The 15798-nt window shown below is 46.9% G+C and overlaps 1 protein-coding gene across 2 annotated transcripts in view; it reads right to left on the reverse strand.

Annotated features, from left to right (window-relative positions):
• The window catches only part of LOC144156232 (M-phase inducer phosphatase 1-like), a 122722-nt gene that overhangs the window by 33251 nt on the left and 73673 nt on the right, over nucleotides 1-15798 (reverse strand). For both annotated transcript variants that reach the window (XM_077688137.1, XM_077688136.1), the window contains exons 6-7: nucleotides 10440-10664; nucleotides 8410-8514 (exon numbers count right to left, since the gene is read on the reverse strand). In XM_077688137.1, the coding sequence (XP_077544263.1) occupies nucleotides 8410-8514; nucleotides 10440-10664 (330 nt within the window). The remainder of the gene's footprint in view (nucleotides 1-8409; nucleotides 8515-10439; nucleotides 10665-15798) is intronic.

The following is a 15798-nucleotide window of genomic DNA, read 5'->3' on the forward strand; positions in this document are numbered from 1 at the left end:
CATTATGGCATTAAAAACTAGATTGACAATGTGGTTTTTCCTGGGTCTGTGTGATACCAACGCACCCGCAACGCTCAAAGAGTCTGTAAAGATGACGGACTTAGGAATTGGTTTTTTAAGAATGTGTTGTACAATGAGTAAAATGCCGCATGCTTCTGACAAGATAGTGGTGTGTACGCTCATGGCTCAGCAAGAATCAAAGTTAGGACCATGAACGGCGCACAACACCATAGTTGAAGTTTTCGAGGCATCACTGTAAAATTTAGCACATTTATATTTATCTTGCAGGGACAAGAAGTGCTGCAGAATTGCAGTTCTTGGAACCCTGTTTTTATCTATTTTTATAAATGATAAATCCCATGATACAGGCTGAAGTTGCCGGCAAAATGTCAATAAATGATGTGTACAAGTCTAAAAAGGAGATGGTGAGAGCGGATGCCTCTTCTCTCACTCTGAGCGAGAAAAGCAGAGAATTTTGGACAGGGATGTATCACTAAAAGCACCCCTAAACGGATGACTACTTGAATGAAAAGTCTTTATTGTGGAATGGCTCTTTGGCCTAATAGGAGGGGAAGAAGGGTGTCGGAGAAAAGACAGAAACAAAGAAAGAAGATGAGATCTTAAAAGTGTATAGTAAATCCATGTATATTCATTTAATGTTCTAGGCACCATTTGTTGCATTCAACGTGGAGGCTCTGTGCTGGGCTAGTGCGGAAAGCCCCCAAGGCAAGGTGAAGCCCAGTGTGCAACACTAGATCAAGCATCTTCAGTGCTGTTTTCCTAGCCAACCCGTACACAACACTGCCATAGTCCAGCCGAGACCCCATCAAGGCAGAATAGACATGCAGGAGGAGTTCTTTGTCAGCATCATAGCACTGGTGTGACAGGACCTTCAGGATGTTCATAGTTACAGATTCCGCACCTCTTGGTGAATACAACACAGGTACTCTTTAGAGGATTAACTTTAAAACCATTTTTATCTTCCCAGAGAGCAAGTTTGGCAACTTCAAGCTGGACGTGTTCACATTTGGACATATTTATTACAAGATTTAAACAAGACTTGCACATCATCCACATAAACTGAACAAGAGATTGGTGGTGGTAATGCCTTCCAATGTGAATTCATGTTCACTATAAACAACGTGCAGCTCAAGACAACACCTTGAGGAACACCATTCTCCTGCACACGAACGTGTGACAGTGCTGACCCAACTCTGATGCGGAATGTCCTTTCAGACATGTAAGTGGCAAGAGTGTTTAACATGTTGCCATACACACCGAATGACTTCAGGTCGCTGAAGATCCCGCAACGCCAAGCGGTGTCGTACACCTCCTAAAGGTCAAAAAACACTGCTATACAAAACTGCTTATGGACGAAGGCATCCTTAATGTACCTTTCAAGGGCCACGAGTTGATCTGTGCTGGATCGCCCCTCCCTAAAGCCAGCCTGGCAGCTCTCAAGAAGACCACTGTACTCAAGAAAGTACACAAGTCTCCTGTTAATCATATTCTCGAGAAGCTAGCCCAGGCAGCTCGTCATGGCGATGGAACGGTAACTTGAGGGGGACAACGGATCCTTTCCCTTCAAGAAAGCCACTACTGTGGCTTCCCGCCATGACCTTCGAATGTGCCCCAAAAAAGCCATATCTTGTATAGACAGAGGAGTGTTAAAAGAGCGTCTGCGTGCAGATGTTGTATCATTGTATACGTGATGTTGTCTGGGCCTGGATCTGAGGGCTTGCACGTGCTCAGAGCAGCCCTTAGCTCATGTAGTGAAAACAGAGATTTGTAAGAAGTCCGATTTTTTGTTGTCGCGTAGGGACTTAAGAGGTTTTATGTTTCAGGAAGGTGTTTGTGTAGTGTGCAGAACTGGACACGTGTTAGAAGAGTTGTGCAAGTGATGTTAGTCTTGTCTTCGAGTGTGTCCCCTGTTGTGCTAACCAGGGCAGGCTGTGTGTCTGTTTTTTAGTTTACGTATTCTTGTCCATACCTTGCGTGTGTCCGTGTACGAGTTAATGGATGATAGGAAGGTGCACCTCTCGTTTCGCCTCACGGCGCACACGCTTACCAAGTGCCTTCAGAAGCCCATTTAAAGGATACTAGGTTATTGGATGTGGGACACCGACGGAGGATACCTCACGCCTTGTTCTGGACCTCTTGCGCCCGCCTACAGTCCTCAATCCACCAGGGCCTCGTTGGGTTGCACGGGGAGCCGGAGACCTGGGGAATGGACTTTTTGGTCGCGGCGACAATGTGCGCCGTGAGGAGTTGGGCAGCTTCTTCAATGTGTAGGAGTGTGATGCATTTGTGCTGTAGTTTGGATGTTTCTGTAAATGTACTTCAGTTCGCTCTAGCTTCATTGAACCTTTTATGGGAAGGTGAACTGTTTGGGCCTTTACCTATGTATGTTAATGTGGTTGGGAAGTAGTCACTACCATATGGATTAGTGCCAACATCCCACTCAAGAGATGGAAAGAGTACTGCAGAGCCAATAGCCAAGTAAAGGTGTGAATAAGTATTGTGTCCTATATTATGGTATGTAAGCTTGTTTTTATTGAATGGGCATGCTCCCGAAGATGTTAGAAATTTTTCGATCAGGCGACATCGGGCATCCGTGCAAGTAGAGCCCCAGGGTGTATTTGTGTGCTGAGGTCGTCTAAAAGAATGAAAGGTGCGGGTAGCTGATCTACAAAGTCCTTGAAATCTGAGCTCGAAAGCTTGAAATCAGGAGGGATGTAAACGGAGCATAGTATTATTAGCAGGGGTAAGACAGCTGAATCAGATTTGGGAGCAGTTTTTGAAGCAGCGAAATCTCGATTTTGGAATAGAAGAACCTTGATATGAAGCAGAACGACATTTACTATGTCACCTAAGGAGCATAAAAAATCAGAATTTTGAAATTTGAGGGGAAAAGTGCATTTGAGGGGAAAAGTACATAGCACCGAAACAGCCTTTCAATAAAGTTTTTTTCTTGCAGAGTATCACAAGGTACGAACTGCACTACCGTTTTACAAACAATTTTTAAATTATTAGAATGTATGCATACATAGGGGGGGGGGGGGGGGGGGGGCGCCGTTGAGAATATCCAATTGAAAAACTAAGCAATTGTAAGGCATTTTTATCATAATGTGAATGCCAAAATTATTCTTTTCGTAATCCCAGGTTACGCACAAGTGTAGAGCCACGGCAAAAGTTGCGCAAAACGAGGTGACAGTTGTCGCACCCCACCAGCCCTCCCATTTCAATCCCCAAGGTGCACGTTCACTACGATCGTAATTTGAGCAACGTTACCATCTTTAGCCACCTTCCTCTTCGCATTAAATTTCACTTGAGATAGATGAACCATAATTACTAGCGTGGAATAATAGCCCGTCCCACTATCGGACACTGCTTGAACATTTTGCGGCGATGTAGCCTGCACCGCCACTTCTGCAGTGTTGATCGTCCCATTCCCGCCACTCGCAAGCTCGCTGTCAAAGGCAGCAATAACTCGGCGTTTTATAACACCGCAATAAGTCCGAAATTTCACTTCAAGTATGCACCGCGCCTCACACGGTGAATTCGCGGGCACCACATTGTTTTTGATGAACTCCCGTCTTTCGAGTCGCGGAACTTACCGCAACAGATCAAACGACTAAATGTAAACCCAGACACCCCCATAAACAGCATCACCTTGGTTGTGCTGTAAAAATTAATTATGCTGTCAGTAAGCATTTTTTCCCCACTGAAACTGACGGGAGCGTTCAAATCCTTGGCTTTCACACTATTTTCGAGCAGTTTGGCGCAATTTTTGCAATTTTCAAGCTTTTGGAGCAGCCTGGTGCAGGAAAACAAATTTGTATCAAAACTGCACAATATGCGCAGCTGTCTCACCTCTGCTAAGTATGCGCCATCACCGGTTGCCGGTATATGCGCGCATGGTTTGTGGGTAGAAAAGGGGGGCGTGCACGCACAGCTAGGCTTCATGCCGCTACCGATGAAATGCCGGTTGTGCGGGTATTTAGATGTTGAAATTACATGGCTCAATGCGGTTAGTCGGCTGTCCTCAACCTAGTTGTTCGGGTGTTGGTTGATGTGTGACACAGTCATCTTACACACACAGTAAGATGCATACGAGGGGGAAGGAAAACGGACAGCCACATGCTTGTACACGAGAATAGAGCTAAAGGGCTTCCAGGTTCTAAATCGTTATGGGACGGATGCATGCCATTCGTTTGGAGGAAAAAGAGCAAGAATCAAAGCGTTGGCCCGAACACAAGCGCGAATGGGTGCAAAAACAACGAAAAGCTGCTGGCACCGCCATTACCGCCTCAAGTTCAGGTAGTCGAGTAGCGGTGAATCCCTCCCGGATGAACAGCAAATTGCCCGCTTGGAACGCTGGCATGAGCCAATATTTCTTTTTCAGAGGGCTTTCAAGGGATATCTTCGACGGCGTCTGTCACTTCTAAGCACGCGCACATGACCGGTTGCTGGTTTATGCGTGCGCAGGTTTGTAGTGGAGAATAGTGGGAGGGAGGAGGGGAGGCGTGCACGCGCAGCTATAGGTATTATTCCCATACTGATGGATGGCATGTCCATTGTGCTGGTGCGAGATTTAACGCAGACGTTAAATGGCCCAATGGAACCTGTCCGAGTCCTTAGTGGTAGGGCGGATTGGGTTTGTGTGTTAGGCTATGTTCAGATTACCGACGCAAAACCTGTATCGTGATCTATGGACGTAAATAAATGCCATGTCACGCAGTTTGTTTGGTTTAGACGTGAAATGACGCCATTCTTTAAAGTTATTACGACAGTTGTGGCTACAGCCTGAACCCGGCCTTGCACAAAGAGTAAGATGCTTATGACGTGGGAGGGACACAGGCAGTTCCATATTTATCTGCAAGAGCAAAGCTTGGATCCGTCAGAGGTTCATTCAGCTAATTGTCTAGGAAATATGCTACATCGCAAAGTACAATAAACGTGTTTTGTTTTGTGCACTCCGTGGACTACATCCAGCTTTGCAGGTCATCCTTCTTCACAGAGGGGAAGGAACTAATTTTTCTGCAAAAGCTGCCTTCAAGCGTCTGCATGGTTGACGCTGCATCAGAGGAGAAATATCTAACCATGGTCACTGAGCTTGCCGACCGGTTGGTAGCAATAACCCCGCCCGCACCCATGGCTGCCATGCAAGCACAAGTCTTGAGACAAACGTCAAGAAATCCGTGAGGCCTCTGTTCAGTGTCTCGGCTCTTCTTCGTCCCATTTGTTGCACTGCCCTTTACCCTCAACATTACCCTCCTGCGCGAGAAAAAAAAAGGGGGGGGGGGGGGTGGTGGAAATCTGACCAATCCTTGTGGCAATCCGCATGGCAGAACCACTGAATAGATGCTTAACCATAATTAAACATGCTCAAAAGACCATTAGTATTTTGGGTGCAGGCAGGGTACCTAAACGCTCGAGAAAGATTCTCTAAACCACAATGATGACAGGTAACATCACATTACACCCAGACACAAGCGCCTGGAAAAGAACGATGCAGCTGACCAAGATATACACAACTCGCATACCGTGCTCCGTGTTGACCACAACTACCATACCACAGTCACCCCCCCCCGAAAAAAAAAAAAAAATGAGAACGTCTCCTAATCCTATGCCTATAGGAACACCCTCCTTCCTTGTGCCACACAGGGATCTCAACGAAGAATCGCAAACTCTGTGCAGGATAAAAACCAACAAAAAACATCCAACATTAACTTAAAGCTGTGCTAAATTCAGGGAAACACGCACTCTCTTCTACACAACCTTATTTTATACAAGGATATGCTTAGGGGTGAAGGATTAAGACATCACATATTGCAGTTATATTGATCCATGGCAGGCTGCCTGTCCATCTTGTCAACTCAAGACCAGCATGAGCTAATTCTGCAGCCCTGGACTTTGGGTTAAACACTTGGGGCCTACCATCTCTCTAACCCCCATTTTCCAACCTTTCACTAAATTGTACTCAACAAAGGTTTTTCTCACTCTCTCTCTCTCTCTGTCTTATACAAAAATTAAAACGTTCAGTCAGGCCACAATGCTTCAGAATAAACACTTTTAAGGGGGATACTGCTATTACAACACTTCTTTAATTTTTAAGTAAACACTGTCAAACTTGTCAACTTGCTGCCTTTTCTCCCCTTATATCAAATATGCTATAATAAGCCATTTCTGGAGGAACAATAGACAGAACAGTGTTAGCCATAAAACTAATCTTTATATTTTCCAATACTACGAGCCCTGGTGAATGCAATAAGACAAGCTTTTTTTTTTTATGCGCCGCTTCGAACTAACCTTACAGCTCATTAAACTTTGGTGGCACCATGGCAGGGAACCATTTCAAATGCCCATTTCAGGCACCAAAAATTAATGAGCTGTAAAATTAGTTTTAAGCGATGCATCAAAAAACTGCTTGTCAAAAAACTGCATTCACCAGGGCTTACAGTATTGGAAAATAGAAAGATTAGTTTTATGACTAACACTGTTGTCTATTGTTCCTCCAAAAATGGCTAATAATCTGTAATTATCTTGGGAACTAATTGCCCTACTAAAAAAATAATGGCATATTTGACATAAGGGGGAAAAGCAGCAAGACTGACAAGTTTCACAGCATTTACTTAAAATTAAAGGAAGTTGCTTTAAACATTGGCACTTTCACCTTGTCGCGCAAACTGGCCATGAAACCACAGCCGCAACTTTTCACGCCCAGATCTTAAGCCACACAAGCGTAGATGGCCTATGCCTCTCCTGTAAAAAAGTTGCACCTAGCCTAGCTCTCGTCACTGACCTTCAGTGCTTGGAAAGCATAAATGCTGAATTCAGCAACTCCGTTCCAAAACGCTCCCTCAACACCGAAGTAATGCTGTCCGTCATACACCTTAAGACCCTAAATGTACAGTGCTCACGGATTGAAACGCGACACTGCGAGCGCGTGGCTGCCGGTACATGCAGCGCCGCCCATGGACACCCGTGGAAGCTAGGTGCTGCATTGTGGTATACATAGGCGTGCGCAGAGTTCTCGATTAGGGGGGGCAAAGTCTTACCGCTGCGCCCCCCCCTCCCCCTCCCGGCCTTCCAGCAACTCCCGACCTCCTCCCACTGAAGGCCTAGCGGTCCGAACGCAGTGCAAAGAGGTATGGTTATAAAATTTTTATTTCAATGCGATGGAATTGCAACACATACAAAATATTTCTGAGCAGAAATTTTTACTTTAATGTGTTACATTGGCAAAATATGGGCTAATTTGGCGCCCCCCTTCAGATGATTAGGGGGGGCGGCCGCCCCCCCAGCCCCCCCTGTGCGCACGCCTATGGTGGTATACCGCGAGCATGAGAGCGTGTTGACCGTAGGCTTGCTGCTTCCGGTTGCCAATGAGCGGGACTGTGGTTCCCCACAGCAACAGCGGGGCGCTGCGAACCTGCAGCGCTGGAACGCGTTCACATGCTCGATGGTAGCAGCCCGGCTGTGCGCGCATCCGATTTCGCGACATTGTGCGCACGCGCTCTTGTTACGCGTGCCCTTCCAATGCGGCACAGTAATGTTCATATAATGCACAGTCAAGAAAAGAAACTTCTGTGTGAAGGAGCAGCAAAATTTATTCCAGGATATAAACTAAAAAAAAAAGGAAAGACGCCTTTTCAGGCACGTTGCGTGTGGTGCGGGGCATTAGTACTTCGTCGGCTCTCCTCTTTTTTTAGTTTATAATATGGAATAAAGTTGGCTGTTCCTTCGTGCAGACGCTCGTTTTATTCAGGTAAGCGTCACCAAGCCTTACATGCACATTATCTGTGTCACATCGGAAGGGAACGCATAAGAAGAGCGCCCGAGCAGATGTCGCGAAATTGGCTGCGCGCACCGCTGGGCGGCTACCACCGGTGCACTAACGCGCTCCTGCACTCCAGGCTCGCAGCGCACCGCTGTCGCTACGGGGAACCACAGCCTCGCTTATTGGCAACCGGAAGCAGCAAGCCTACTGTTAAAATGCTCTCATCCTCGTGGTATACCACAATGCAACACCTAGCATGTACCGCAGGCCACGCGCTCGCAGTGTTGCGTTTCAATCCGTCAGCACTGTACATGTCACCTGCCACTTTTTTCTCACTACTTTGTGCTACCACTTTTTCCTTAATCCCCTGAAGTTTGAGTAAAGTTTTACTTCATTTAACAGAAAGGCTTTAAACAAAGCATAGTTGGACATTGGAAAATGAACAGCCGAAGAAGGGGGAAAGGCAATGGGCCTTCCCGTGTGCTTCAACATAACATAGCCTGAGTGACAACAGTAAGTCCAGCCAGAAGAGCCATTTTCATATGGCATGAAGATGCTGCTGCTTGTCTCTGTGAGTGTGTCGAGCATGCGATGCGAGGGCATAGCCCACCCATCAAGACACTCACCTGGAATGAATCTTCGAGGCTGGACAAGAAACCATCATCGCTGCTGCAGGTAGCACCAGAATCTAGAGCTCCTTTAGCTCCGTCCTGCATGTCCCATGGCAATTCCTGCGCACACGAAACGTGTTCACTACTGTGGGGCCGAGGGTATTTCTAGATTTCTTTCTAAAACTTTTTCATCCCAATAAAATGCGCTTGAAATAAAAAAATAAAAAACATTTTGAAAAAAAAAAAAAAACATTTTGCCCTAAAATGCTCGGAAAAAAAAAAAAAAGCTACTGCAGTGCACTTGACAACTTTGATACTTCTCTTTACTGAAGTCTCCACCATGTTACAGTATCTCCCTGTATTGCTCCTACTGCTCCATGACAAAATGCAGTTCATATGCAGATCAGCCGTACCCCATCATCTGTGGTCTATAGCAACATTCTAGTTATCACACAGTGAGTACCCCCTGCAGCATAAAGGCATCTGCCAATGACATCCACCCACACCTAAAACACACCAGCGGAATCTATTCCTTGACCTTCATTTTTTGTTATCTAAACAACTTGGGAGAGCTTCCAAATTGATTGGCACTCCACTGTGTGCAACTTTTTTGCACACTCTTTGTCTTAGTTTGGGTTCGAACTGAGCTAACCCGACATTTGTTGCCATTAACTTAAACGGGAGGCCTTTTGTCTAGTGGCAGCTATTTATTAAATGAAACTAAATGGCGCATTAAGCAAATGAAGACGGCTAGTCTCTTAGGAAGCCTCAATGTTGTTTGTCAGTGCACTCAGCGAGCTTGAGAGAAATGTTAAAACAGTGTTTTGATGACAAATGGACATTATAAGCAACAAGATTTCGTTGGATGATTCAAGTGTGAGTAGGAATTTTGCAGCTCTGGTTTGACCTACTCACAGCAATGAAGCCATATTGTCATTTTGCTCCCATTTTTTCAACTATGCTGCAAGTTTCATTCATGAACACACGAGGCATTGCATTTATGTAAGCACAAAAAATAGTGTTTTGGATAAATAAATTCTTGAAATTTGATAGTAAAAAACGCAGTTCACTTTTCCCCCCCTGGTAGGCACTTGAATAATAAAGCACCTAAAATTCACCCAAGTGAGTAATGGCTAAACCTTCTCGTAGATGATCGACAGCTCCTCTGGAACCGGACTCTTTTGAAAAGTAGAAACTACATTAGCGCTAAGGAGGGAACTGTAATGGTGCTGGTGACTACTAATCACTAATAGCCTTTGCACTACCATCCCCAGAGCCACCCTATTCACATATGCATCTTCATACAACAGCCAAGTATGCTCGTTCTGTGCTTTAACCTCATTCCCTACCACTCTCAATACAAGCCACGCACACAAAAGAAGTGAACACTAAATGTTCCATGTTCAACAGATGAAGCACATGTCTCTTCCCCCTTTGTACCCCAAACTAGCTAAAGGAGTTATACTAAACGTGTTCCGAGGTGCAACTTTATGTGGTGCCATATTTTGAAGAATGTTGTACTAAGAATGTTTCCTAGAAAGCTCATTATTCCGAGTTAAGCTACATGTGAATTGTAAGTAGCAATATCATTTTTAATTGTACACAAAATTATCTGGAATCATACATTTATATATCCTGTTAACTGTCACCCCAAAATTAAAGAGAGCCCAGTGCAAACAGCAGTTTTAGAACAAACCCAGCAGTGAAAAGGCAGCAGTGTTTCAGATAATTATAACCTTCCGCCACTTATAGTGCTTCGTTACTCACGTTAAACCGCTTCCCCTGAGAAAGTTCTTTTGTGGATCATCTGTAGATTTGTCTAAAAAGGTGATGCCCATGAACTTGGAGCTTCCAAGGCACTCCTTGTGGGTTTGTTTCCTGCCCCTTGCGAAACAAGCTCTCTAAGTAGACAGCAATTGACTAACACTATTCCTAGCAGGGGATCTCTATCTCCCTCTTTCTCTGGGACTATTATTCTCCAAACGACTCCACGGATAACAAACAAGGCATGGACATAATTCATGTGCAACACCTGGTTCACGTACCGAGGTTGTCACTTGCTTCGAATCAGTGCTGCCATAAAGTGCGTCTTCCTGGGAGTCGGAACTGCTGAAAAGGCTTCCAGACAACTGGATGCCCTCGTCACTCGGGTGGTGCCCCACACGCGCAGTGCGGGGAGTTTGCTTCGATTTAGCACCAGGAGTGCCAGTCTGGGAGCCCTGGCTGCTGGGGGGCCTGCTAGGAGACTGGTTGCCTTTATCGTTCGAGCCCTGGAAAACGAGAACAAAAGGAATACGCCATTCACTGGCTCGCACTGAGCGCACAAAGAGGTGCACACAAAGAGATGCTGATTGTTGAATTTCCACAACAAATTAGGATAAACGTTAAATGAACGCAGCTCATGTAAATTTTAAAGAGCATTGTGACTTTGTAAGAGAATTTGGCAGCAGCTTTACACCACAGCAGCCTGTATTCAGTCTTGTGACAGAGATGCCGCAAAATGGCCACAGGAAAGGCCCGCTTCCACATACAAAACAAGCAATAACAGTCAGCTACCCGGTGTTTAGTTTGAACATCAAGTATGCACACTAATCCAAAGAAATTCAAAAATAAATAAATGGTGGGCCCTTTCATATTCTTTAAATTCAAATATGCGTGGGCTGCAGAGGGCTATGGATTAATTTAGACCACGTGGGAGCATTTAATCTCGACACACTAGTGCTTGTTTTCCGTGGAAACCTTTACCAGGAAGATGGCTCATGCTCAGTAGCAGCTGTGGCCCCTCACCCTCTCTGCAACCTGTAGGCGAGCGCCACTTTGGAAGACTCCGACTGTGGAGGAGAATTAGGGAAGAGTCCCCAACGGGTCAGTTCTATGTGTGAAACTGCACGAGGATGAGAAGGAAAAACGCTTCCTCCCTCTCTTCCCATTACACATGCGTAACATGACTGCATACATAACGGGGGCGGCACACTGCAGAGAAAATAGGTGTCACATAAATCCTCCTCCTTGCAAGCACAAAAACTTGATCGACCGCGAGACGAATTTATTGTCACGCGGCGATACTGGGAAGATAATAACCGAGTCCTGATACACTTCCTCGACCGAAATGGGAAAGACCAGGTGCGTTTCGTCGCCCCCAAAACGCAGTCATTGTACCCGCTAGGAAAAGCCCCCCCCCCCCCCCCCCCCCCCCCCCTTCACTTCGTCGTCGCCGAGGGCCAGCAGCAGCCGGTCTCATGGGCCGTTGCGCAAGTCGGTCACACGCTGACACGCTTCCGGCGGGCGACCTTCGGGGCTGCCCTTTTCCGATGGCCGGCCGACGGCACAACCCTGTTCCCGCGGCCACCGCTGCGGCAACCGGCCCCGCCTCGGGTCAGCGCAGAAAATGGAAGATGAAAGTGGCCGAAACCAGTTTGTTGTCGGCCGCCGCTTCCTGACCGGCGGAAGCTGAAGAGCCCCCCAGTCGGCGGCGTCGCGCACACCGGCCACTGTTGGTCTTCGGAGGGGATCCCTGCCGCGGTACCCCCTCGATCAGAAATGGCGCTTCCTCATTCGCGAGGATATTTTCAGGCGCCGTTTTCCCTTTCTCGAACGGGACCTCCCGTGTTGGCGGGCAAAAGCGTAAACAAAGAGCGCCACAATGCCTTGGCGCTCGTCTTAATCGGGCGACAAAACGGCCGATGGCTACAGAGAGGTCGGACGAGCCGTTCTAAACATCCCGGACGATGCTGCTATGCCACTCCCACGAGCGAACCGAGTCAGCACGTGTCCCCCTGCCCTTGCACTGCTGCCTCGCACCTGGCGACAGGTACAGCCTTTAAAATCTCCTATGTCAAGCCAAAGATTTCTGGCCACAAAGCACAAGCCTAACGAACGTTCAACTGTGACCAAATTATTTTATGACAGCAAAAAGTAAAGTAGTCCTCTTTCTTTTTTAGGTTTCTTGAATAAGAATCAATTTTCAGGCGTTCTCTACAAAACAGACCAAACAGTAACACTCTCAGGCTGCATTTATTGAGAAAAGGTTTGTTGAACTGGGACAAAGCATGATATTGGTTTAGTTGGGGGAATCGGGAGATCTTCGTTAAATCAGGACTTTCTGGCATAAAATGTTTCAGCCCTACTCGAAAGGTAACTTTGTACACTGAATATTTTGTGGCCCAGAATATTTTGACAAAGACTGTGCCTGTGCGGCAGATTTTGCAGTCCTCGGCGGCTCTCACACTGACTGAATCTAAGCGCACGCACGCACGATCATCAGCGGCTCTGCTAACTAGCGGACAAACTGTAAGCGACCCCGCAAGTGCATTTCAGGTGGAGGGAAGAGCCGATGCGGACGGACGAAGACGCGGGTACAAAACCAATACTTGAGATACATCGCTGCCCTTTCTCAATGCAAAGATGTGGTACCACACGGCCAAATTTATTGCAACTACAAAGTGAGGAGTGCACAGTTTGGCCAGGGTTGCTGCAGGAAGTCCGCCGAGAAGCGTCCCAGACAGAGTTTCGACCACCGGAAGGACAAGGGAAGAAACGAGTACGATAAGGAGGTCGCAGGAAAAACAGGCTGCGGCTACCATGCCTTCGCGTGAGATAGTGACCAGAAGAGCGATGGGACTCCGAAAACGGGGAGATTTGCTCCGAGACAAAACACAATAAACTTCAATCTGATGTTACGAGGGACGCAAGCAGGACTGTTCATTGCACATCATACACAGTTGCTCGTCCGAGTCTTGACCAGCAGCAGTAGAATGGCTCCTCTGGTCTGTGCTAGTTGGTGCATAATTTCTTCGATGGGAACCACCTTGAATAAAAACGAACACAAAACAGCAGTGTGTCGTGTTTCTCCCTCTTCCTTTGCGTTCGTTTTTATTCAAGCTGATTCCCATCGGAGAATTGCAGCAGCAGCTCAGTCTTGGTGCGTCGCCGCTGCTGCCAAAAGCAGTCACGCACGCACACCAGCAAATCCTGACCGCGAGAGGATGGTTCACGAGGAATAATTAAAGAAGAAACTTTGCGACGGGAATCGGGCCCAAAGCCCTTCTGACGGCGCAAAGCTCGAACATAGGGCCTCCTTCGGACCGCAGGCCCCGTAGGAAGGAAAATCGAGCCACGGACGATCCGGGACTGACAACCGAGGAGGCTCATAGCATACCACATTCTGGTGTGATTGACCAAGAGGCACGAAACCGGCCAAACGCCAACACTGTCAAAACTGGATTTAACGAAGTTGAGGGGAGTCACGACTTATTTCGTTAAATCGAGTTAGGCATTTCTTGGTCACGTAATTCGGTATATTCGGTTATACTGTAGCAGCATCCAGCAAGCTTATGCAGCGTCGCATTTGCGAAGCGTAAATGCTCCGAAAATAAGACTGCGGTCCGCGTGTGTGAAATGAGACCACGAAAATTGTTACCTGAACGAGAACGGCCCCCGGGGGACTACAATTTAATTCCCAGCAAAGAAGACGGTGATTTTTGCTTCAGTGCGCTTTGTAAGCAACGGTCGCACGGATTTCCAGTAAGTTTGTAGTGCGTCCAGTGCGTCTTCCGTATCCTCGCGCGTTGCGGCGAACATCCCCAGAGCATTCCATCACCTGACGAGGTGTCGGCACGGGAGTTTCGATACTGTAACGCCTTCGTCAGCGTCTTCAGCCGCCACTTCCTTTTAAATGCAGAGCATTTCAGTAACTCACGATGTCACCCGCGTTGACGTCCGTAGTCGTAGTCCGCACCCCTCCCCCTACACTATATAAAAAAAAAATACTATCCGGCGCCTGGTTTCGATCCCTCGACCCTGCGGGCGGAACGCAATGTACATGGTGCTCTACCCACTGCGCCACAAAGCCGACACAGAATGGGAGGGTACGAACGCGCCTTATATCCTTGACTCATTCAAACTACGTCAAGAAGCTGCTGATACAACGCATTCACTACCACCAACTCCCCAAACACTAAACGTTAACGCAATACACCCACCCCCTATGCGACGCATTTACTCGAGTCCCCCTTGCGGGGAGATGGGCCCAATTTTTTTTCTTATCTTGGCGGGCTCCATGTCCGACAGGCTCGTCACAAGGTTTAGCGGTGCGCTCGCTTGCACACACAACTTCCGCGCACACGAGTAGAAATGGTGGACTGTAGGCTTAACAACCTCAACTTCACAAAAACAACACGAGTTCTAAGAGAGATGATGATGATGATGGTTGGATGTTAGTGGCGCAAGGCCAACTGGGGAAAAGTGCGCCAAAACAATGGTTATATATGAGAGGTGAAATCATAAACACTATAAGACAGAAAAAACACAAGTAAAATCAGAAAACAACAATGAGCATGGCTGGGGTATAGGGCCAGAGAGTGATCATGCGCGGTATGAAATGAGGTCTAAAAATTTAACTCCTTCTAAATATTTAAAAACACACTTGATAGAAAACATGGGATCGTCAGACAAGAAAAACGCTGGGTGTAGAGGGACGTGTAGTCTGTATAGTTGTGGGAAGTGTTTGCGTCGCGTTGTGTGAAGTGCTGTGCATTGAATGAGTATGTGAACTACGGATAGAGCCTCTCCGCACCTGCTGCACTGGGGTCTTGACGATCCTGTGAGCAGATACGAGTGCGTTGCATGGGTGTGCTCTATCCGTAGCCTAGCTAAGGCGACTTCCGTGTGTCTGTTGCGTGTATTACGGGTGTATGGTCGAGAGCGTGGTTTTATAACATGTAACTTGTTATCTGTGTTCACTCCAGTGTGTTTGCCATGTTCTACGCAAGTGTTCTCTTATGTGTGGCTTGAGGTCTGTATATGGTACGGTGGTTATGTCTACAGTGTTCCTGAGTGCAACAGCAGCGGCCCTCTCGTCTGCCAACTCGTTCCCACCGATCCCAGCGTGTCTTGGGACCCAGCAGAGGAGGAGCTCATGCTTTTGCGTATAAACAGGCATGATAGTGTTCAATACAAGATTAACTATGCAGTTTTTTGGGGGCTTGTGCAATGATAGTGTGCGAACAACACTCAAGGAATCTATAGATTACAGTATTGCAGCTCGTGGTACTCGATGTTTGTCAAGTTTCATAAAAGAAAGGTCGCAGGACACAGGGCGAACTTTCCAAGGAGGTGAAATGTCTGTGAAAGATTATCTGTACACATCTAAAAACGAAGTGCTGAGATCCGAGGCTCGCTCTCTCACTCTAAGTGAAAAGGGCAGAGGAACGGATGGGCGATTTACAAACAGCAGAGATGTGGATGTATTGTTAAATAATGGATAAAAAGGATGGTTATTCAGCGATGAAATTTTAAAAGCCTAAAGCAAGTCCATGTAAGTCCGTTGGTTCTCAAGGCTCCACTTGTTACACTCGACATACAGACTTTGCACCGGACTAGTGCGAAAAGCACCCGACGCAAGAC

This window comes from Haemaphysalis longicornis, unplaced genomic scaffold (genome assembly GCF_048455015.1).
Source record: "Haemaphysalis longicornis isolate Haplotype H1 unplaced genomic scaffold, Haemaphysalis longicornis Haplotype H1 scaffold_1, whole genome shotgun sequence".
Taxonomy (NCBI): Eukaryota; Metazoa; Arthropoda; class Arachnida; order Ixodida; family Ixodidae; genus Haemaphysalis; species Haemaphysalis longicornis.